At 43.6% G+C, this 22,642-nt stretch overlaps 1 protein-coding gene and 1 pseudogene across 4 annotated transcripts; one reads left to right on the top strand and one right to left on the bottom strand.

Moving 5' to 3' along the window:
- Window positions 1-1,041: 1,041 nt before the first annotated feature.
- On the top strand, window positions 1,042-20,801 carry LOC307201327 (leukocyte immunoglobulin-like receptor subfamily A member 6). 3 transcript variants are annotated; one of them, XM_079950417.1, is made up of 5 exons: window positions 1,042-1,342; window positions 2,289-2,573; window positions 4,069-4,359; window positions 5,089-5,276; window positions 20,685-20,801. In XM_079950417.1, exons 1-4 carry the CDS (start codon window positions 1,201-1,203, stop codon window positions 5,244-5,246), a joined length of 876 nt encoding a protein of 291 aa, XP_079806543.1. In that variant the 5' UTR covers window positions 1,042-1,200; the 3' UTR covers window positions 5,247-5,276; window positions 20,685-20,801. The 3 variants fall into 3 exon arrangements, with proteins under 3 accessions (XP_079806543.1, XP_079806542.1, XP_079806541.1); XM_079950416.1 differs by lacking the exon at window positions 20,685-20,801 and adding an exon at window positions 6,838-7,225; XM_079950415.1 differs by lacking the exon at window positions 20,685-20,801 and adding an exon at window positions 6,818-7,225.
- On the bottom strand, window positions 18,312-21,300 carry LOC307201326 (galactoside alpha-(1,2)-fucosyltransferase 2 pseudogene; annotated as a pseudogene). Its single transcript has 2 exons — window positions 20,973-21,300; window positions 18,312-19,410 (listed from the first exon to the last, which is right to left on the bottom strand). The product of its transcript is annotated as a galactoside alpha-(1,2)-fucosyltransferase 2 pseudogene (transcript).
- Between the last annotated feature and the right edge of the window lie 1,342 nt (window positions 21,301-22,642).

Genomic DNA, 22,642 nt, shown 5'->3' with positions numbered 1-22,642 from the left:
CACTGTCAGCTTCCTGACATTTCAGATGCAATCTGGGGCCTCGCTGAAAACATCACGCCAAACAGAGTGGGGAACAGCAGCTCTGGAACTGGCTGAAAGACCCCGACATTTCTGCATCATGATACCCACTCTCCCCATGGTGTTCTTTTGGTGAGATTTTTATATGGCAAAACAAAAACAAATTCCTCCACAGTTGTTGATGGCGGTGGGGGGCAGGGGCAGAGGTTATAGAGATTTTTAAGGGAGGTGGCAAAAATCAGCAAAAGGTTCGTGGTAATAGGGTTCAGCCTTGCCAGTAGGCCTTTTCCCTGTTTTCAAAGCTGTGCTTCTACAGGGAAGGGGCAAAGCCCAGCTCAGCAGACGGTGGCAGCCACTATTTTCTTCCCCGGACATTGGAGTAAAATTGTGATTATTTAGCATGTACTCTTCACGTGGTTAGATGTATTCTGTGTGGGGATTTTAAAAAATAAAAAAATATGTTAATTGTGTGTTTGATAGGTGAAAGCCTTATAACGTGGGGCAAGGTAAAAAATTAGGCATGAAATAACATAATTTCTGGTTTATTGGCACCATTGGTGGCTTCCATCTGTGAATAAATAGCAGCTTGCGGGGGATGAAGGAAGTTGTCTTACACTGAGTCAGAACTTTGGCCCATCTAGTATAGCATTGTTGACACTGACTGGCCGTTTCAGGCAAGAGTCTTTCCAGAGCTGGGGACTGAATCTGGGACATTCTGAATCCAAAACAGGTGCTCTATCTCTTTTCTAAAGTAGGGAGAGGGCTAATTTGTGTTGGTGAAGGGGAGAAGAATTAAACTATCTCCACCCACTAAATGTATGGTTCTTTCCTCTTCCCAGGCTCCTTTCTGGCTTAAGAGGAGGTGTTCAAAGGTAAGACTACATTGAAGCTGAATGTGGCAGGGATGTAAGTTACTCCAGTAACTTTGATCTGTGGGAAGCTTTTAAATGGGCTCTCTGCATCTATGTGTGAGAAAGTGAATGAGTGAGTGATAGAGATTCTCCTCAGGGCCAACAAGAGCTGTAGTGGTAAGATGACAGCTTAATAAAACCTTCAATCTCCATCAACCCCAGTGAGTTAGTTGCCCTTGGAGGACGAGTCAATATTGTGTGCACAATTGCATATGGATCTGCACAGTTTTATCTCCATAAGACTGGAGATCCAACACCAAAGTATTCCAGGATGGGTAATTCGAGCACCCACACTTTTCCCATTACCAATATCAGCTTGGAGGACAAAGGGCATTATACTTGCAGCTACATATGTTCAGGAAATTCCTTTTTCATCTCAAAACACAGTGCCCCCCTAGAGCTTCTGGTAACAGGTAAGGCTAGTCCTCCAGCAATCTGCAATATTTGTTTTAGAATGGCCTTTGAAGCTTATTCATTTATTTATCTAGCACATCTGGTTGTTTATGTCATAAATGTTTAAATGGGAATTTGCTCAGGTGAGCTTGAGAGGTAGCAGTGTTCTCCTGCTCCTGCGTTTTTAACATCACCATGACATGAGGAAATTAAGCAAAGTGCATCTTTCTCCTAGCTATGGGATAACACAATGGCGAGGGAAGGAACAAACTACAACTGCTTGTTTTCCAGGCTGCTGTTCAGGTCACTGGGCTTGAACCAGTAAGAATAGGTGGCAACTCAACAGAAATGCAGGATTCTTCCCCCGTGCCCTTCTAGAATATTTGGCTAAACTGGATTTGCCTGGGATAAGTTCATCACAATGAGGTCTAAATGTTCCTTCACGTTGAAGACGTGTTAGACTTAGGCCCGTTTAAACAGTATCAAACCACTTTCAGCAACCATGTCTTCCAGCAAAGACACAGAAGGAAGTGTAGTTTGTTAAGGGGACTGACAGTTGCTAGGAGACCCTTATTCCCATCACGGAGGTACCATTTCCAGAGTGGTTTAACAACCAATGCCTTAGAAATCAATGTGTCTTCACAGAGAACTCTGGGAATTGTAGTTCAGTTAGGAGAATCGGTGTCTCCTAACAACTCTCAGGATCCTTAACAAACTATACTTCCTGGGATTCACAAGCTGTAATTGTTTAAAGTGGTGCAATACTCCTTTAAATATATAGTGCACGTGAGCCGTTAATATGTCTGCACAAAAAATTGCATACCTGGTTGATGTGCTTTCTCTGGAAATAATATAAACCAGCAGTTATAATCAGATCTCTTTGTAGTGCTGAAGACATCAAGAAAAAAGCAGGGTGATGATAAATGGAGTGGGACTCCTCACCATCCAATCTCTCCCTTTCCACAGATCCCAGTTTACCCAGACCCAGTCTTTCCCTGAGTTCTGTCATTGTCAGTGTGGGAGAAACTGTCTCCCTCCAGTGCAACAGCCAAGACAGGGCCGTGACATTCTATCTCCAAAAGTCTGGAGAAACGAAGCCTCTGCAGCGCCTTGTGACCAGCAGGAACACAGCCACCTTCACCATCATTGCAGAGCAGGAGCACAATCGAAGCTTTGCCTGTAGTTACCGCCCTTCGTCAGATCTTTTTGTCATCTCAGAGCCCAGTAAGCCTGCCGAGTTTCTAGTTATAGGTAAGGGAGTCGTCATTGCAAGCACCTTCCCCACCCCCCTTGCTTCAGCTTTCATTTCTGGTTTCAGCTTGAGCATCAAGCTGGGTGTTTACTAGCAAGGCACCAGAAGGCTATCTGGAGAAGGCACATAACATGGATTAAACCAGGGGTTGGCAAGGTTTACCTAGCCTGGGCTGGTTCACTCCAGCGGAGATCCCTCCATGGGTTGGATCACACACACCCCTCCCCCACAATTTCTGGCGTCTGTGCTGACGCAATTTCCAGCATCTGCGCATGTGCAGACCTAATTTCCGGCACTGCAGATGCAAATCTCTGTGCTGCGCTGTGCCGGTTTAGCGCAGCACAAGGGGACTCATGGAGCAGATGGCTTGGTTCAGGGGCGGCTCGGGGGCCGGTTAAACAACCCCCATGGGCTACTTGTGGCCCATGAGCCTTAGGTTGCCGACCCCTGGATTAAACAGAGGTTTATTTAAAGAGTCCCACTTCCTGGGTGGGAAGATGTAGCGTTTAAAAAATAATAATTCCCCTGCCTGTTGCATATCAGACTTTCCTGGAAAACATCTGGGCTGACTTTGTTAAAGCAAGTTTTGCATACTTGGTGACCCCTTTTGGGAATCTGTGTATGTGCAGCTACCCACACAGAGTCAGTTAAGGTTTGGCAGACAGCCAGAAGGCAATCTGAAGGAATAAGTCTGCCTGGTGATAACAGAGACATGGAGACCTCTCCCTGACTGGTCAAGCTCTATCAAAGGAGTGATAATTAATGGCCTACTAACTGTTAGTTCAGTATTTCAGGTTCAGAGTTCTGTGTGTCAGTGTAAGAGTTGTGAGTCGTGTCAGAGAGAGCTAGCAAAAGATTCGTGTTCTGTTCCTGTAAATAGTCCACTGTATGTAATAAACACCTAACTACAATTTCCTGGTTCCTGCTTCATCTATCCTGTCTGCAGCCAAGTCACCAGTTGCTTTCGTGGATTCTGCGTTTACTCTGCTAGGTATGGCTAAGGTCCTGCAACTAGTCAGAAAGTTGTGAAACACCAAATAGGTTTTGAAAGGGCTGTAAGTTATCTGCTTTTCTGTGCTTCATGCTTTATATGTTTATCTAACAAATACAACTTGTTAAAGTTCATTCTGAGTGTTCCTTTTACTGCCAGCCTGAATCCAAAAGAATATCTGATAAGACAGCCATTCACTTACTATATTCCACCAGCAAGTGAAAGTTTATCTGTTTTGAAAAGTATTTGACTGGCTTTCTCTTTTTATGAGTTATTTCATTTTACTTTTTTTTAAAGAAGTATTCTCTGCTTTGTCTTAAGATAGTTTTGATCAGCTGTTGTTTAGCTTGTTTTATTTCCTTGTGTGCTTGTTTTGAAATACCATATGGCTTCCATTAAAGGGAAAAGCATAATCCCTAATGTAGCTTCCTATCCTGTGGCTGAAGACAGAGCCCTGGCTTATGGTTGTCAACATCTCAATTCCTGTTTCCTTCTGTGCACAGATCGCAGGTTGCACACACCAACCATCTCCATTGTTACCAGTCAGCTGATTGCCCCTGGAGCACAAGTCAACATCACGTGTACAACTAATGGTGGACCTGCAAAATTCTATCTCCACAAGGCTGGAGATCCAATGCCAAAACAGTTGGTGAAGGCTCACAATCATGTGGGTATTTTTTCCATTGGCAATATCAGCAGGAAGGATGAAGGGAACTACAGCTGTAGCTATGCATGTTTAGATCGCCCGCTGTTAGTCTCACAACCAAGTAACTTCCTGGAACTTCTTATATCAGGTATGTTGTTGTTGTTGTTATATCAGGTATCTTCTTCTTCTGCTGTAGAGGAGGGAAAGGGGCGAGCCAGGGGCTGCCCCGACCTTAAGTGCCCCTAGCTCGGCCCGCCCCTGCCGCCAGCCGATTGGCTGACGCTGCAGGAGATGAATAGTAATGGGAATCCCCTGATCCTGCGGGGCTGGAGCCAGCCCCGCGAGAGTGTGGGCGGGGTCGTGAGCCCGCAACACCCCCCCCCCTAAATTTGGGAGTGGCTTTTTTAGCCATCTCACCCCTTGGTTTTTCCTGTAAGACCAATTGCAGTCGTTAACAGTCGTTAACAGGTTTCCACACCTATCAGCCAATCACCCATTCCCACCACACTTCTGAGTAATACCCCTCCCCACCCTCTCACTATATATAAGGGTCTGGTGTCTTCTGTTTCAGTGTATCTGAAGAAGCGTGCATGCACCCGAAAGCTCATACCAGTAACAAACTTAGTTGATCTCTAAGGTGCTCCTGGAAAGGATTTTTTTATTTTGTATAGTCCCAGTTAATGCATTTCCGAGGACAGTCAGGAAGTCTGGGTTGCATGGATAGAAAAGCTATTGCACAACTAACTCTGTATGCAGATGTACTTGCCGCTGCTTTCACATCCAGAGCAATGCATCCTGCACATTGTGGTCTGTTGGAATAGACAGTTGGTGGGATCAGTGGATTAAAGTCTCCCTGTTCATTTGCTTATGCGCACAGGTCCTCACACCTCCAATCCGGGGACTTCTGAGCCTCCAGATTATACCCTGATCAACATAATTAGATTTGCCATAGGAAGTCTGATCCTCTTCTTCCTCACATATGTCATAATCAGAGACCAGCAGCTCCAAAGGAAACATGGCCTTAAAGTGAGATGACTCTCCTTCAGGAGGAAACATGGATTTTAGGTGAGATTACTCTTCCACCACTTCCTGGTTCCACACTGGTTCCTTTGATTTTCCAAACTAGGTCTGAACCTAATCTCAGACCCTCCAAGTGTCCCTATTTTCCAGGGACAGTCATGTATTTACAGAAACCATCTCGGTTTCTGATTTGATCCTGGAATATCCTGCTTTTCCTTAGGATGTCCCTATTTTCATCGGGGAAATGTTGGAGGGTATAGAATTAGGCAACCCCTGAGTCAAGGAGATAAGTAACTATACAACCTTTAGAAGACATCTGAAGGCAGCTCTGTATAAGGAAGTTTTCTTTAATGTTTAATGTTTTATTATGCTTTTATCTGTTGAAAGTCACTCAGAGAAGCTGGGGCAATCCAGTCAGGTGGGCGGGGTATAAATAATAAAAATTTTATTATTATGGAATAGGGCGTTCCTATTTTCATCAGAGGAATGTTGCAGGGTATGTAATCTTCAAGGGACTTTTTGCATTTGCCCACTGTTCATATACTTTTCATTTTGAAAGAAAGGTCCAGGTTTAGTCACATCCCTTAGCTTCTCTGCTGAAATGATCACTGGTGAAAAGCTCCAGGATGCAAATCACAGGTGCCGGTCAGAGAAGACAGTTGAGAAGAAGGGGATAGATTAAAGGTCTGATACAGTAGAAGGCTGATCCTTATTTTGCTTGGTATACATTCAAAGAAACATACAAATAATTTCATGCATTCAAGGGAGTTGTGGGCTAGCTTGTGTTTCTCTTATCACATCGGCCACCACTCTTTACCACGACTATGGGACAATCACCCTCCAAAGCCAAAGGACTTTCAAACACAATTTTTGATATTACATGGGTATCACATGTTCAAAGAAAGAAAACACCAACCGGTTGACTTCCAGAAGCCCATGGACACTACTTACAAGCCTCTTTGTATCCCATCTATTATCCTCATCCAACCTGGTGCCTCTATCCCTTTCTGTGCTCAGGAAGTCCCTGGAATGGATGGAGTAGGGATAACAATGACACCATCCGTCCAGTGTTGATTTTAGGCAAACTTCCCAATGAATGGCAGCTTAGCCCTCTCTTGTCCCCCCTCAAGTTATGCACACAGCTTAGCCTCTAATGCCAGTGTCTAGTTAATCTGGGTTGGGGAAAAACCCCTCTATTGTTATTATTGGGATGTGGGTGGTGCTGTGGTCTGAACCACTGAGCCTCTTGGGCTTGCTGATCAGAAGGTCAGCAGTTCAAATCTGCGCAACGGGGTGACCTCCTGTTGCTCGGTCCCAGGTCCTGCCAACCTAGCAATTCGAAAGCACACCAGTGCAAGCAGATAAATAGGTACCGCTGCAGCAGGAAGGTAAAGTGTTCCATTGTGCCAGAAGCAGTTTAGTCATGCTGGCCACATGACCCAGAAAGCTGTCTGTGGACAAACGCTGGCTCCCTCGGCCTGAAAGTGAGATGAGCTCCGCAACCCCGTAGTCACCTTTGACTGGACTTAACAGTCCACGGGTCCTTTACCTATTGTTATCTCATGCCTTTTCCACTATATTTACAGGATATTTATATTGCCCTTAGATTTTGATGTGCAAAAGTACAAGAGATGTTGAAACCACTGGCCAAGAAGCCAAGCAAAGATAGCTCCATGAGTCCACCGTGATGACAAGATAATTTTCTCAAGACATACAACAACAATATGAGATTATTCTTTTTTCAACACTCAGACATACCAGATGCACCACTGCATGAAGCAGGCCGATAAGCAAGCTTCTTCTTTTTGTCACTGGCTACAACCTATGAATTGGAGGGTTTCCCCCAATTCATCAGTCTTCAGGTGATCCATGACTAAAAGCACGTTTTAATTATTGGGGCTGTTCTTCAAGGCACCATGTGTTTATTCTCTTTGGTTTGATTTATATTTTGTAATGGTGCTTTTTTTACCGGTATTTGATGCCATTGTGTTTTAGATGTGTTACTTTTTTTTTTCCCCCAAATACATTTTTATTGAGGTTATACACATAGCAAACATACAAACAGATACAAAAGAAAAAATTATAACAAAACAAAAAAAGCGTCAGGATATACAAGCCAACTTTTTCCTCTCTCTAACTATACAAAGATAGATTAATCTGGCTGTTTCACAAAACAGTAAACGATTAAAAAAAAACCACACACACGCAAAAACCACCTCCTGGACTTCCTTCCATCCTTTTGGTAAGTATCGAATATCTGCTTCCATTACGTATTTGATTTTTAATCTATAGGCCTAAATTCACACGCTGGTAGTATTGTTCTGACCCCGCCAATCACATTAAGCATTTATTCCAATATAGTTCCAGTATTTACTCCAATTTTTCAGAGATTTCTGTTCATCGTGGTCTCTTAATTTACCTGTTAATTTATCAAGCTCAGCATAATTTATCATTTTAATTTGCCAATCATTTATATTGGGGATAGTTTCCACTTTCCAATATTGTGCCAATAAAATTCTCGCTGCTGTGGTGGCATAGAGGAATATCGTTCTATCTTCTTTCTTAATATCTTTACCTAGATGTGTTACTTTTAAACTGTATTTAAATAATAATAATAAAGATGGGGTTTTCTTCTCAGTTTGTTTTCTTTCGTCCATTACATTGTATAATATTTTACACTGCTTTATAATCTCAAAAAAGTAGATAGTCTGAGAAACTGTGGCTTTGGGACTGTTGTAGGCCTTAGTTTTGTCATATATATGGTCAGAATCTTTTGATTTCTTTGTTGCTGCCTGCATGCCCTATACAGGGCAGCTAATATTTCAGTTTACAAGGCTCCATGTCCTTTTGATTTTAATTTTAAATTTTTATTGGAATTTTATTTACAACATAACACAAACTCCCCAACCCCCCATTATACAAATCCACCCTCATTAAACGTGAACATAACATACAGTGAGCATAACATACAACAATACAAACAACCAAATAAAAGACTTCCTTTATCATGTCCTTTTGAATCAAGCTAGAATGAATAAGATGTTGGAATTCTGCCTGGGTCAGAGGAATGTGCCACAGCGTAGGCACCGGCAGATATTCCTTGGCGACCTCCTGGCTGCTACTCCCGGCAGATAAGCTGGCGAGGTCTCGGCGATTTTTCTCAGGCTGTGAGAAAAACACATCGTTTCTTCCTCTCTCCCCTTTGGTGTCCCCCAGGGAGGGGAAAGAAGCAGACAGAAATCTATTTACATATTTTATTTCTGTCCTTTACATCAGTACAGAGAAACATGTCTGCACTCAACGGCAGTAAGAATAAACTCCACCCATGTACTGCCAGTACAGGTCATATGACACACACACTGAGCTAACATCTGGTGCTCAATACAGAATGGACTGCCCCTTTGTTTCCATGGCAACAGTCACAAACTTCCTGTTTGGCTTTCCAGCCTCAAGCAGCTGACTTAGCTGCTATAGCCTTTGTTTGCTGCTGCATTGCTGCTTTATAATAACATAAGACACTGAGGAGCTCACTTGGTTAGAGTCTCACACAATCCTCTAGGACCACTCTTTCTATCTTTCTATGGGTGAGAGCTACCTATAGAAAATAACTGAGAAATACCTGGCTGGGGAACAGGCATTCATGCCACGCCCCATGCCCCAAGCAGGACAACAGCAGGATCTTGAGATAATACTCTTCGTAACTCAGTTTTTGTTTCACATGGAAATGTTGATTTATTTATTTTTAATGTTTCTATACATTTAACAGCATGAAGCATTCATAGGGAGCCCAAGCCATCTGCTGCATTTAGACTGGAAGGGGCAATTTAAGCAGCCTAGACTTTCCTATAACATGGGAGGTGTTTCTGTGCTTTACAATCAGTTTCCAGGGCTCCTGCCCTCAAGTGAAGCTGCCACAGTTTGAAAGGGTAAACCACCCAACCCCTGTAATTATAATTGTTTCTGGCCATCGTGTTGCTTTTGATATTGCTGACAGTTTGAAAGGGCACAGTGCTCTGATTTGGATTTCATCATAACCTTGGGTACACGAGAATGGCGCCTCCGGTAATGGCGGAATTCCTCTGATCGGGAGGAATTTGCCTCGTGGAAATTTGGGTCTGGCCGCCACGGCGAAGGCGGAGACCCACTAAAAATCACAGGCGGGTGAAGCCTGTGAACGTGGGATTCGGCTGGCACCTTTTGCGCCTCCCCTACTCACGGGGAAACCCGGTTTCGGGGATCCGGGGCGACGTGGGGTGAGCAGCGCGGTGCTTCGAATTGACTGCTTCTTCCACGGAGCGAAGCCGTATAGCTGTTGCCGGAGAGCGCTGACTTTTTCCTGTGGACAATTTGATCTTAAGGCAACTACCCGTGAGTAGAGCGGAGAATTGGATTTTTAAACGTCTTAATTTGGTGTCGAAATGGGGAGGTCTAAAACAGGAAGTCCACCTCCCCCTTTTGTAAATAGATTGAAGCAATGAGGATGCAAGCTGAAGCCTCGGAAAGCCTATTGTAAAGGACTAAATTTCCATCGGTAAAAAATTCTAAACCTCCCTTGGTGGCAGGAGAAGAGGGGGGGGGGAAGTTTTGGACTGAGTATACCTGCAGGAGAGACCGAACAGAGTTAAAATACCACTGCTCCGATCCTGGAAACAGGCTGCCAACAGGACTGACGTGTTCTGGAATGCTCACTGATCGTGATTAGAACGTTCACTGACAGTTAGTTAAATAAGAGGAATACATTGTTTCCACTATCCCCGTCTGCGTTTAAAAAGGAGTAAAAGTAACAGAAAATTGAAACTAATTTTATTGTTTGAATTGAGTTTAAAAGGACTAATACAAATAGAAACTGTTTCCCTCTAGAGGAAGCCTTTGAAACTGTTACAAGAGTTGAGCTGGGGGAATTTCCAGCTGCAAGATAAAAAGCTGTAGGATTCTGGGGACCTTGAATCGGTTGAGAATGTCGACAGAAGAGGCCTTAGTGGTTATATTATGTAAGATAAGTGATTCACTGGAACAGCTTCACAAAAAGGTGGATGTGGTAACTACCAAAATCGATAATTTGGGACAAAAAGTGAACACCAATACAGAAACTAATCAGAAATTGATACAGGAATCTATTTTGACATGGCAAACTGCGGAGAAGGCTAGGGAGAATGTTATTGCCTTTGAACCTAAAGTAACACAATTGGAGAGAGAGAGAGAGTCCCAGCCTTACAGATGCAATTTGATGACCATAAGCTGATGCCTGCTATGATTGAATCTAAAGATTTTGAGGATCAGAGCCCTACCTGAACTGGAGAAGGAAAGTTTGATAGATTTCTTCACACAGGAATTTGATGATTTTTGGGACTGGGACTTGGGTCAAGAAGAGATTAAAACTGTGAGGGCCTTTGGAATTGGAAGAGGAGGGAAAAAAGAGACGAACAAAATAAGAGACTGTTGGAACTACCAGAAGAACTTAGAAGAACAACAGTTAAGAGTGGAAATTTTGAAAGACGTCCTGAAATACCTTTTGGATCTTAGGTTTAACTACGGAGATTTGGTTGCCCTGTCGAGAAGGAATAAAATCATCTTTAGGTGGGAGTTTCCCCGAGATTTACTCTTTAGCTTCAAAGGAAGGAAAATAAAAATAAGATCAGTGGAAGACAAAGTAAAGTTCATGTATAAATATGAAGAAGACTCACAGAAGGGACTTGGAAAAGAGTTAAGAGCATCGGACAGAAGATCACCAGGTTGATGGACTATATGGAATTGGCGGATATGACTGGCAGAATCCGAGACCAGGGAGAAGAGTCGGTGGAAGAAGATTGGAAAAAGTTTAAAGACTATTTATAAAAATATTGTAAAATTAATGAGTGTTAGAAAAATGTTGGAAAGGAGTTATATGGCTTTAGTAGAGATGTTATAAGGAATTAAGTACAAATAGATTATTAGAGTATTAAAGGGAAAATAAGGTTAAAATATGCTAAGACAATTATATATTAAAGGGAAAAATAAGGTTAGAATATGTTAAGATAAATTACAGGACAGAAAACAGAGGAAGATGGAAAGGAATTGCTGAAACAGTTAATTAAAGTGGAATACAAAAAGGGAGGTGTGAGGAGGTCATTGAAACAAGGGAATGAAAGATAAGATACTGAAATTATTGGATGTGTTTTAAATTGTGTTTGTTTTGTTAATTTAATATTATGGTGTTGTGTGGTGTTTTTGTTTTTGTATTGTATTGTATTGTTTTGTTTAATTCTTTTTCTTTCTTTTATAGTCTTTAAAATGTTAATAAATATTATTATTTTTTAAAAAAGAGAATGGCCTCGAGTGATTCCCACCTTCTTTGTTGGGGACCTATGGAAGAATTGACAAGTATGAGGTGTTGCTGTGTTAATTCAGACAACTTGCCCAAAAGATCTGGTGCTACTGGCTTTAGAGGCTAGTAGTTCCTGCTCTATATAGTCCGTATAGTCCATATAGTTAAAGCTATGGTTTTCCCAGTAGTGATGTATGGAAGTGAGAGCTGGACCATAAAGAAGGCTGATTGCCGAAGAATTGATGCTTTTGAATTATGGTGCTGGAGGAGACTCTTGAGAGTCCCATGGACTGCAAGAAGATCAAACCTATCCATTCTGAAGGAAATCAGCCCTGAGTGCTCACTGGAAGGACAGATCCTGAAGCTGAGGCTCCAATACTTTGGCCACCTCATGAGAAGAGAAGACTCCCTGGAAAAGACCTTGATGTTGGGAAAGATGGAGGGCACAAAGAGAAGGGGACGACAGAGGACGAGATGGTTGGACAGTGTTCTGAAAGCTACCAGCATGAGTTTGACCAAACAGCGGGAGGCAGTGGAAGACAGAAGTGCCTGGTGTGCTCTGGTCCATGGGGTCATGATGAGTCGGACACGACTAAACGACTAAACAACAACAAAGTTCCTGCTCAGAGAACTTTGTGGGAAGTTTGAATTGCAATTATATGCTCGGATCCAGGGGATGTGAGACCCTTTGACAAGTGATCCTGACTCAAGGACATCCTTTAAGAGGTCACTACGAGAAAGACCTGTAGGTTTGGGGTAATCCAGGTGTTACCATCTGGGGATTGCAATGCTGAAAGGAAAGCAAGAAAATAATCAAAATGGCAACTTGGATGGGGGACTGTTTGTGAGCAATTGCATCTCCTACCAACGGAAGTGAGAAGTGTGATGTCCCTGCTGCCTATTAAAATTACAACCAGTCACTGCTAGCTGATCATAAAGCAATGTTGGCACACTAACAAATGGGAGAGTCTGCTTGGTCAAATAGGAAATGAGTCTTTAAATCTGAACTTTACAATGCAGTAAAATCCAACTGCTTTTCACTAGGGATGGGCAAATCTGGAAATTTTGGGTTCTCACATTTCCAGTCTTAGTTTGGTTCTCCAAATTTCTGTATGTGGTTTTTTAAAAAGGCAACAGGAAGATGGCTTGTGATACAAAGGACTGTTCAAGATGGTGAGATGAGAGTAAGTGGCAACAGAAAAAAAAGGCTGAGAAAGCGGAAGGAAGTCAGGATGGAGGACAAAATAATTGCAGGAAGAGAGTTGGAGAAAAAAGCATGTGGAGGTGACAAAGATAGAAAGGAGGTACTGAAAGTTATAGAAAGTGAGAAAATGACAGAAATTATTTTTTAGATAAGAAAATGCAAAGCTAATGGTGATGGTCACTTGCCCTCACAAGAGAAATGGTCCCAGAAATCAAAGCGAGGATGCAACCACTGAAAGGCTTCAAAAATTTGATAATACATGAAATATTGGTTCACTTGTATTGGGGGGGGGGGGGAATCATGCCAGTATCCCTGTGTGTGATATGTGGTATATCCTAGTGCTATTAATTTTAAATTAAAAGTGAAACTGTAGAAGTGATTCCCTTGTTCTGGGTCTGGACTGGGTGAAGACCACTGTTCTAGAGACTATTGTCTCTTTGACAACTCCTCAAGTAGAGTTGTGTGCCTGGTTGTTGTTGTTGTTGTTGTTTTATCTTACAACTTGCTGCTACTTCTTCATAATAAAACTCCTAATTAAAACATGATTTTAATATAATTTTAATAGGGCTCACATAACTTCCCAGGGAACTCTTCAGTATTCGCCTACAGTATTTAGCCAAATGCCTGAACCCACCTTGAAGCAAAAACTTAACCTGAAAGTTCAAACGCAAGGAAATAAACAACTATCTGACTTTTAGAAGACATCTGAAGGCAGCCCTGTTTAGGGAAGTTTTTAATGTTTGATGTTTCATTGTGTTTTTAATATTCTGTTGTGAGTCACCCAGAGTGGCTGGGGAGGCCTGGCCAGATGGGTGGGGTATAAGTAAATAATAATAATAATAATAATAATAATAATAATAATAATAATAATTTCTCAGTGCAATCACTCAATGCAAGTATCTAATTAGACATGAATCAGCAAAAATCTGCGCAAGCTTCTGGCTTCTGGACTTATGTGGAAATTGATCAATAAAAAATATATAAAAAAGAAAAAAGAGAAGGTTTCTTGGCTAGCAGAGGGGAGAGGTCTGCTGGAATCCCAATCCATTCAGGTAAAAACAGTGTTGAGAGATTGAAGGCCTTAAGGTAGCGAGAGTCTGGGAGGGTGTAGTTGGCCAAGTAGATGGTCTCCCCACCAGCTAGGTAGCCAGCCCAGCGGCCAAAAGTGCCAATTGTCATTATTGTGTGGTTGCAATGAGCAAGGAGAGCAAAATCACTCCCTGGAGAGGACTCACGCCCATCCCCAGAAAAATAAACATCCCCCCTGGAGGTATTGATGTTTTCCTTGCACCACGTCATCCATCCTACCCACAAAGCTTTGGAAGAGGTGCTGCCTGCAAGGGGCACAGCAGGGCGCACTGCAGCCCCAAACCCCACTGAGGAACTAATCTGAGGAAGTCCAGAGAAGAACCTGGCCTGGCAAGAAAAAAAGTGACCCTGGCCGAAGTGAATCAGCCCTTTACTGACCCTTGCCCCGCCCCAACTGCCGCTTTAGGGGGTGTTTTACATCGTCTAGAACGGATCAATTCACTTTTCCATTACTTTCTATGGAAAAGTGCGCCTCTACTTATGTACGTTTCTAGTTATGACCTGACCTCCGGAACGGATTATGGTTGTAAGTAGATGTTCCACTATAGTTAATATGTAGCCCCCTAGAACGAAACGTATTTAGAATTCCAGCCTTACAGGCTAGGAGGAACAACTGCAATGGCTGGACTTTGGGGGTGCAATTTATTGGATGGAAATGTGATGTCTCTGTTTCTCAGCTTAACCTGCCAAACAACACTCCATTCTCTCCATTGTTCAACTTCTCTCGCACCTAGACTTTCCTTCCTTTTGGTCTTCTCTCTCTCTCTCTCTCTCTCTCTCTCTCTCTTTCACACACATACACACACACACACGCAGCAAAGATATCACCCAGCACTATCCCTCAGCTGCTGATAACTGAAGGATTAAATTGGAGAACTAACCTGCAGTGACTCTCTAAAGGTGTTCTATCTGGTCAGAATTCAGGAAAAGTCAAGCTTTGTTTTCTCTGCCTGTATGTGGGATTGGGAGTCGCGCTCCCTGGATACTGTAATAGTATAAGGAAGGGCCATGGGTAACTGCTTTACACTGACTGCTGTTAACATAATTTTTACAAGTGAGTTTGACTTCTGTACAGACTCTTCATGAAACCTATTCAGATCATAATGTGCGATTGGACTTCAGAACTCCTCATGACTTCCTGCTCGGGTGTTTTCTGTATGCAAATTAAGCAAAAAAAGAAAGAAGTCCATATATTCACTCATCTATTTATACATACACACAAACACACACCTACACCATCCTGCTTCTATAGACCGCAGGAAAGTTTAAAGCATAGAACATAATAAACCAGGGATCATCAAAGTTTTTGAACAGGGGGCCAGTTCACTGTACCTGTACATTGTTGGGGGCTGGACTATAGTTTTTAAAAGATGTGAACGAATATTTAACTCACCCACTTTTGATGGTTTGTGGCTGTGGCGTTTGCCCATTCTTTGGGGATACATTTGTATTGAGAGAGAGAAAGGGTTAATAGGTTGACCAATAAGAAAGCCCGGAAGTGGAGCCTACCTGATTTTGAGGCTCAGCCAGAGGTTTAAACAGTTAGTTTGGTTGGTTCTTTGGGGAGGGGGGAGATAGAGGAGTCAGAGTGAGTTAGAGACAGGGACAAGACTGAGAGGGAATAGAGTGACAGCGTTTCGAATATATTTTAAAACTTGTTTGTGTTTGAAATCAACTTTAATCTTCATTGTTACCTCTACCTGACTGAGACTCAATACTTCACCAGGAACCCTGGGTTTTTCCCCACACAATTGGTGGCAGTGGAACAGTGGCGTAGCGTGGGTTATCAGCACCCGGGGCAAGGCAAGTACCGGTAATTTGTGCCCCCTAACCCATGGATTTGCGCCCCCTAACCCGTGGATTTCCCTAACCCCCAGATGTTGCACCCGGTGCGGCCGGCCCCCCCCGCACCTCCCACGCTACGCCACTGCAGTGGAAGAATAAAGTACAGTGGTGCCTCGGGTTACATACGCTTCAGGTTACACACTCTGCTAACCCAGAAATAGTGCTTCAGGTTAAGAACTTTGCTTCAGGATGAGAACAGAAATCAGGCTCCAGCTGTGCGGTGGCAACAGGAGGCCCCATTAGCTAAAGTGGTGCTTCAGGTTAAGAACAGTTTCAGGTTAAGAACGGACCTCCGGAATGAATTAAGTACTTAACCCGAGGTACCACTGTAGTGGTGTACAGGTCAATAGTCTGTGAAATGACCGGGGGCTCTGTATGAACGCCACAATGGCCTTCCCATTCCCCATTCTGTGGCATGAGTGGTTGTGTGTTGCGTTCTGGTGGGTGAGCGAATTTCAGAATCCCCCCCCCCAAATCATCAAGCAGCCAGTGCCGAAAATCGCTCACCCACTGTAACGAAGCACAAACCCGAGATTGTAAGCGGCGATTGGCCACTTGATTGTTGGGGGGCGGGGAATGCTGAAAATCGCTCACCCGCCGGAACGCAGCACACAACCACTGGCGGTGAGCGCAAGGAGGAGGAGTCCAAGAGCGACCCTCCCAGGAGGCGCCCTATTGGTCAGCGCTGAAGCCCATCAGACTCATTGCGGCACTCGAATTGGCCCTTTCCACGTTAGACAGCGGCGGGTTCTGCAATGGCTGGGCGGGCCGGGTTCAGGACCCTGGCAGGCCAGATCCCTGTCTCTCACTCAAGGTCCTTCCATCAACTATGTGTGTCTAATCCTTGGACCCCAGTAATGACCCACAGCAGAGGACACCAATGGGGGGGAGAAGAAAGGGGGAGAAACAAAGAAAAGGAGAAGAAAAGGGGATTTCTGATTTTCCGTCTGTCATTTACATAAAAGAAATTATTCAGAACATTCCTGCTAGGGTGATATCCAACTGTTCTGCTTTCTGTTTAGTAATGTTTTCCCAATCTTCAGACACAAATGTCTCAAATTCATTCCTTTTCCTTTTCACACAAACAGTCCAAAAGGGGTTCTCTAATTAAAATAATTAATAATAAAAGTTAGCCATGAAGTAATGCCTCTGGTGTATATTTCAGATTATTATCTTGTTTTCTGATCTCTGCAACACAGCTGAAGATTTCATGGATATAGTTATCACATTGTAATTTTTTGTTTGTTTCAGCAAGTCTACGCTGAAATGATTTAGTGAATCGGTTAAAAGTAGAAGTGGAAATTGAAGGGTGTAGCAGCTGTTCTTGCTCCTATATCTCCCAAATCTGTTGCCATTGCTTAGCAGCCTTCTCAGGGTACTAGCTAGCTGATCATAAAACAATGTTTGTACACTAACACCTGGGAGAGTCTGCCTGCTTAAATTGGGAAATTTGAACTTTACAAAGCAGTAAAATCCAACTGCTGATCCCAGTTTATCACTAGGGATGGGCAAATCTGGAAATTTTGGGTTCTCACATTTCCAGTCTTAGTTTGGTTCTCCAAATTTCTGTATGTGGTTTTTTAAAAAGGAAACAGGCAGATGGCTTGTGATACAAAGGACTGTTCAAGATGGTGAGATGAGAGTAAGTGGCAACAGAAAAAAAGGCTGAGAAAGCGGAAGGAGGAAGTCAGGATGGAGGACAAAAGAACTGCAGGAAGAGAGTTGGAGAAAAAAGCACAAACAGGTGACAAAAATAGAAAGCAGGTACTGAAAGTTATGGAAAGTAAGAAAATGACAGAAAGGATTTTTTAGATAAGCAAATGCAAAGCTAATTGTGATGGTCACTTGCCCTCACAAGAGAAATGGTCCCAGAAATCAAAGCGAGGATGCAACCACTGAAAGGCTTCAAAAGCTTGACCAATAATACATGAAATATTGATTCACTTGTATTGGGAAAAACATCATGCCAATATCCCTGTGTGTGATATGTGGTATATCCTAGTGCTATTAATTTTAAATTAAAAGTGAAACTGTAGAAGTGATTCCCTTGTTCTGGGTCTGGACTGGGTGAAGACCACTGTTCTAGAGACTATTGTCTCTTTGACAACTCCTCAAGTAGAGTTGTGTGCCTGGTTGTTGTTGTTGTTGTTTTATCTTACAACTTGCTGCTACTTCTTTGTAATAAAACTCCTAATTAAAATACTCTTCAGCAGGGCTGGATTTACGTTTGATGAGGCCCTAAGCTACTGAAGGTAATGGGGCCCTTTATATGTCCAGCTGTCCTTTGTCAACAACAAATTGCCACTGTTTTTTTGTGTTCAATGTATGCTATATGGATTTTATGGACCTAATAGATATCTAAAGCCATTTCCGCATAACAAAGAGGAGCCTACACAACACAATACACTGTTGCTGTATGTAGGTTTTATTTTATTTGTTTTTTATTCTATATTTTGGAAATGTGCACCCAGGGTTTTTTTGCATTTAATATTTTGGGGGGCCCCAAGAGATTGTAGCACTAAGTTATAGTTTGTTTAGTTTATACGTGAATCCGGCACTGCTCTTCAGTATTCACCTAGAGTATTTAGCCAAATGCCAAAACACAGTGTATCTAATTAGACATGAATCAGCAGCTATCTGCTCAAGCTTCTGGCTTCTGGACTTGAGAAGGTTTCTTGGACAGCAGAGGGGAGAGGTCTGCTGGAATCCCAATCCATTCAGGTAAAAACAGTGTTGAGAGATTGAAGACCTTAAGGTAGCGAGAGTCTGGGAGGGTGTAGTTGGCCAAGTAGACAGTCTCCCCACCAGCCAGGTAGCCGGCCCAGTGGCCAAAAGTGCCAATTGTCATTATTGTGTGGTTGCAATGAGCAAGGAGAGCAAAATCCCTCCCTGGAGAGGATTCTCGCCCATCCCCAGAAAAATAGACATCCCCCCTGGAGGTATTGATGTTTTCCTTGCACCACTCCATCCCATTGCTGGTCACCACAAAGATGGGATTGGGGTACTTCCCTCTGAAATAGTTCATGGCTTTCTCCAAATAGCCTTTGTCAGCCACCACACCTTTCCAGATCTTGGGCATCACATGGACATAATCCCCTCTGCGGACATGCACTCCAACATATGTCACCTCCTGGCGCTGCCCCCGTAGCTCCTGAAGATATTGATTGGCTTCTTCCTTGATGTAGTCATGGAAGGAGAACTGCTGAAGTATCTCTTGGCGGATATGGTGATAAAAGGTGTAAGACCATGGGTAGCCCGTCAGCCGGATGTACTTGCCTTTGATGTGTTTATAACTCTCCGACATCCAACTTCGCAGAGGGAAGTTCTTCCAGTGGATCTTTTTGTCCAATTCAGCACTGATCACTGGTAAAGTGATTCGGAACAATGGTGAGAGGTACTGGTGCATGGCTGGATAAATACAGGCTTGATGTCCATTCATCTTGGCTAAGGCATAGAGGGTGGCATATTCCTCCATCTGGTTTCCCAAACGGCCATCAGATTTCACTGTCCATATGCCACTATCTGTTATCTTACAGGATAACCTGGATGAATTTTCCATCTCTGAGAAATTGGATGCATTCTTGAAGCTGATCCTCCACCGCTGATATGGCATCTTGTCATGCAGATGTAATAATGTAGAGAGGGACAGGAGACCGAAAAAGTAGAGGAAGAATAAGAAGGCAAGTTGGCTGAAGGAACATCTTTGTGGGAGATGCATAGCTGCACAATAGGAACACCTAAAAGAAGAGCAAAGTGGAGTGAAAAGATAGGTGTTATCTACACACAGATCACAACCACTGATATATGTCTGTGGTGACTTGGACTGTGTTGCCCCACTTCATATGATACATGTTTATGTGGAAGCAAATCCTATTGACTTCAATGAAACTTATATCTTTGTTCTATTTGAAGACAAAGTTTCTTTTGGCAACTACACCATTTTACTGATCTGACCCTCTCTGCTTCTGTTAGAGGCAGGACAGGGGCGCTGACTTGTCCCCCCTCATTGAGAGGTTCCCCATCCCCTGCCACCCCCAGGCAAGTGCTGGCATGTTGGGTGGGGGTGGGACTGTGCTCAGCCCAGGGGTAACCTGTGAAGTGTGGTCCAGGAGCGGTCCAGAATCTGAAGGTTCCACTAGGCATCAGTCCGACAGGGCCAAGGCAGGACACGAGGCAGGAAACCAGGCAAGGACAGGTACAGCATCTCAGGCAGGATCTGGCATGTTGCTCCCGCAACCTGGGGCAGGGTCCGACAGCCTTTTATCTTTGTCGGAGTAACGGCCAGTCCTGATCTCCCGGCGACTCACCTCCCTGTTTTGCCCAAAGGCGAGCACTCCTCCTGCGAGTACTCAGGTCTCTCCTTCTCTCAGACCTTAGTCTCTGCAGCTCAGGAGATGTTGGTGGGTTACTAGACCCAGGGGCTGCCTCAGCCTCCTCTGACCCATCTGGTAGTGGAGCAGCTTTAAGTGATGGCCTAGCTGAAGGCAATGTGGTAATCCCCGTTTCTGGAGCCCGGACAGGCTCAGGCCCCTGACTTGGCCCAGCTGGTGTTTGTTGCAGGGGAACCTGTGCAGACTGGAACTCTTCAGGGTCAGGCCCCACACTTGGTTCAGATGATGCCTGAGGCAAAGGATACGGTGCAGAATGAGACTCCCCTGGCTCCGAATCCGAGCCTGAGTCCCAGGCCATCACAGGGACATGCAGAGGGTGATTTTCATCCTCTGTGCTGCCCGTTGCTGATGGGTGAGCTCTGGCCCATTGGGTGGGAGGCCCCCCATCACCACAGGGGGAGCGTTGACATGCCAGGCGGGGCCGGGATGGGTCATGTGATGCCAGGCCCTCTCAATGCGGGGGGTAAGTCGATGCCCCTGTCTAACAGAGGGTCTAATTCATAAAATGGTGTAGTCATCATGGCATGCATGTACCAGAAAACAACAAAAAGTAAAATAATTTAGACTGAGTTCCGCACGTTCCCTCTTTCTTCCTACTCATTTAGCCATCCTACTTACAGGGCATTATTAATTCATATCTACAGTGGAACCTCGACATGTACAGCTCTACTTATGTCCGATTCCAGTTACAACCTTCAGTCGGTGCTTCGACTTATGAACTTTCCTCTAGATACGAGCAGAGGCCTTGCCAACAGCCCAGAGCTCACCCGGCTGGCTGCGGAGCAGCGCTGAGGCCTCTGCTGCTGGGGAGAGGGCCCCCATCCTACCCACAAAGCTTTGGAAGAAGTGCTGCCTGCAAGGGGCACAGCAGGGCGCACTGCAGCCCCAAACCCCACTGAGGAACTAACCTGAGGAAGTCCAGAGAAGAACCTGGCCTGGCAAGAAAAAAAGTGACCCTGGCCGAAGTGAATCAGCCCTTTACTGACCCTTGCCCCGCCCCAACTGCCGTTTTAGGGGGTGTTTTACATCGTCTAGAACGGATCAATTCACTTTTCCATTACTTTCTATGGAAAAGTGCGCCTCTACTTATGTACGTTTCTAGTTATGACCTGACCTCCGGAACGGATTATGGTTGTAAGTAGATGTTCCACTATAGTTAATATGTAGCCCCCTAGAACGAAACGTATTTAGAATTCCAGCCTTACAGGCTAGGAGGAACAACTGCAATGGCTGGACTTTGGGGGTGCAATTTATTGGATGGAAATGTGATGTCTCTGTTTCTCAGCTTAACCTGCCAAACAACACTCCATTCTCCCCATTGTTCAACTTCTCTCGCACCTAGACTTTCCTTCCTTTTGGTCTTCTCTCTCTCTCTCTCTCTCTCTCTCTCTCTCTCTCTCTCTCTCTTTCACACACACACACACACACACACACGCAGCAAAGATATCACCCAGCACTATCCCTCGGCTGCTGATAATTGAAGGATTAAATTGGAGAACTAACCTGCAGTGACTCTCCAAAGGTGTTCTATCAGGTCAGAATTCAGGAAAAGTCAAGCTTTGTTTTCTCTGCCTGTATGTGGGACTGGGAGTTGCGCTCCCTGGATACTGCAATAGTATAAGGAAGGGCCGTGAGTAACTGCTTTACATTGACTGATGTTAACATAATTTTTACAAGTGAGTTTGACTTCTGTACAGACTCTTCATGAAACCCATTCAGATCGTAATGTGCGATTGGACTTCAGAACTCTTCATGACTTCCTGCTCGGGTGTTTTCTGTATGCAAATTAAGCAAAAAAAGAAAGAAGTCCATATATTCACTCATCTATTTATACATACACACAAACACACACCTACACCATCCTGCTTCTATAGACCGCAGGAAAGTTTAAAGCATAGAACATAATATATTTTTTTTTAAATAATTTTTATTCATTTTTCAAACACATAATAGAAACAAAACACAAAACAAAAACACAAAGCACAAAACAAAAACATACAAAACATTTAAACAAATATAACTTCAAAATTGTATTTTCATACACCTTCTTTCCTTCGACTTCCCCATACCTTCCCAATCTCTGCATCCCTGTTTTATGATTCTTTAGCAACCCTTTGGTCAATTTATCTTGATTCCCTTTCATTAAATTTCCTTTACTTTTTTAGTTACAGCTGTAATTCTCTGTTTCTTACCCCTTGACATCTTAGCATTCCTCAATTTTACAACAGTTTTTAAGGTATATTTTAAATTTCTTCCAGTCCTCTTCCACTGTCTCCTTCCCCTGGTCACGGATTCTGCCCGTCATCTCAGCCAGTCCCATAAAGTCCATCACCTTTGTTTGCCATTCTTCCAGAGTAGGTAGTTCTTGCCTCTTCCAATACTTTGCCAGTAGAATTCTTGCTGCTGTGGTAGCATACATAAAGAAAATCCTATCCTTCTTTAACACCAATTGGCCAACCATGCCCAAGAGAAAAGCCTCTGGTTTCTTAGGAAAAGTCCACTTAAGGACTTTCTTAATTTCATTATAGATCATTTCCCAAAAAGCCTTAATCTTCGGGCAGGTCCACCAAAGGTGGTA

Source organism: Podarcis cretensis (genome assembly GCF_951804945.1).
Source record: "Podarcis cretensis genome assembly, chromosome: 13".
Taxonomy (NCBI): Eukaryota; Metazoa; Chordata; class Lepidosauria; order Squamata; family Lacertidae; genus Podarcis; species Podarcis cretensis.
Note: the sequence above shows the minus strand (reverse complement) of the source record. Positions and strands in the feature narration are given on the sequence as shown.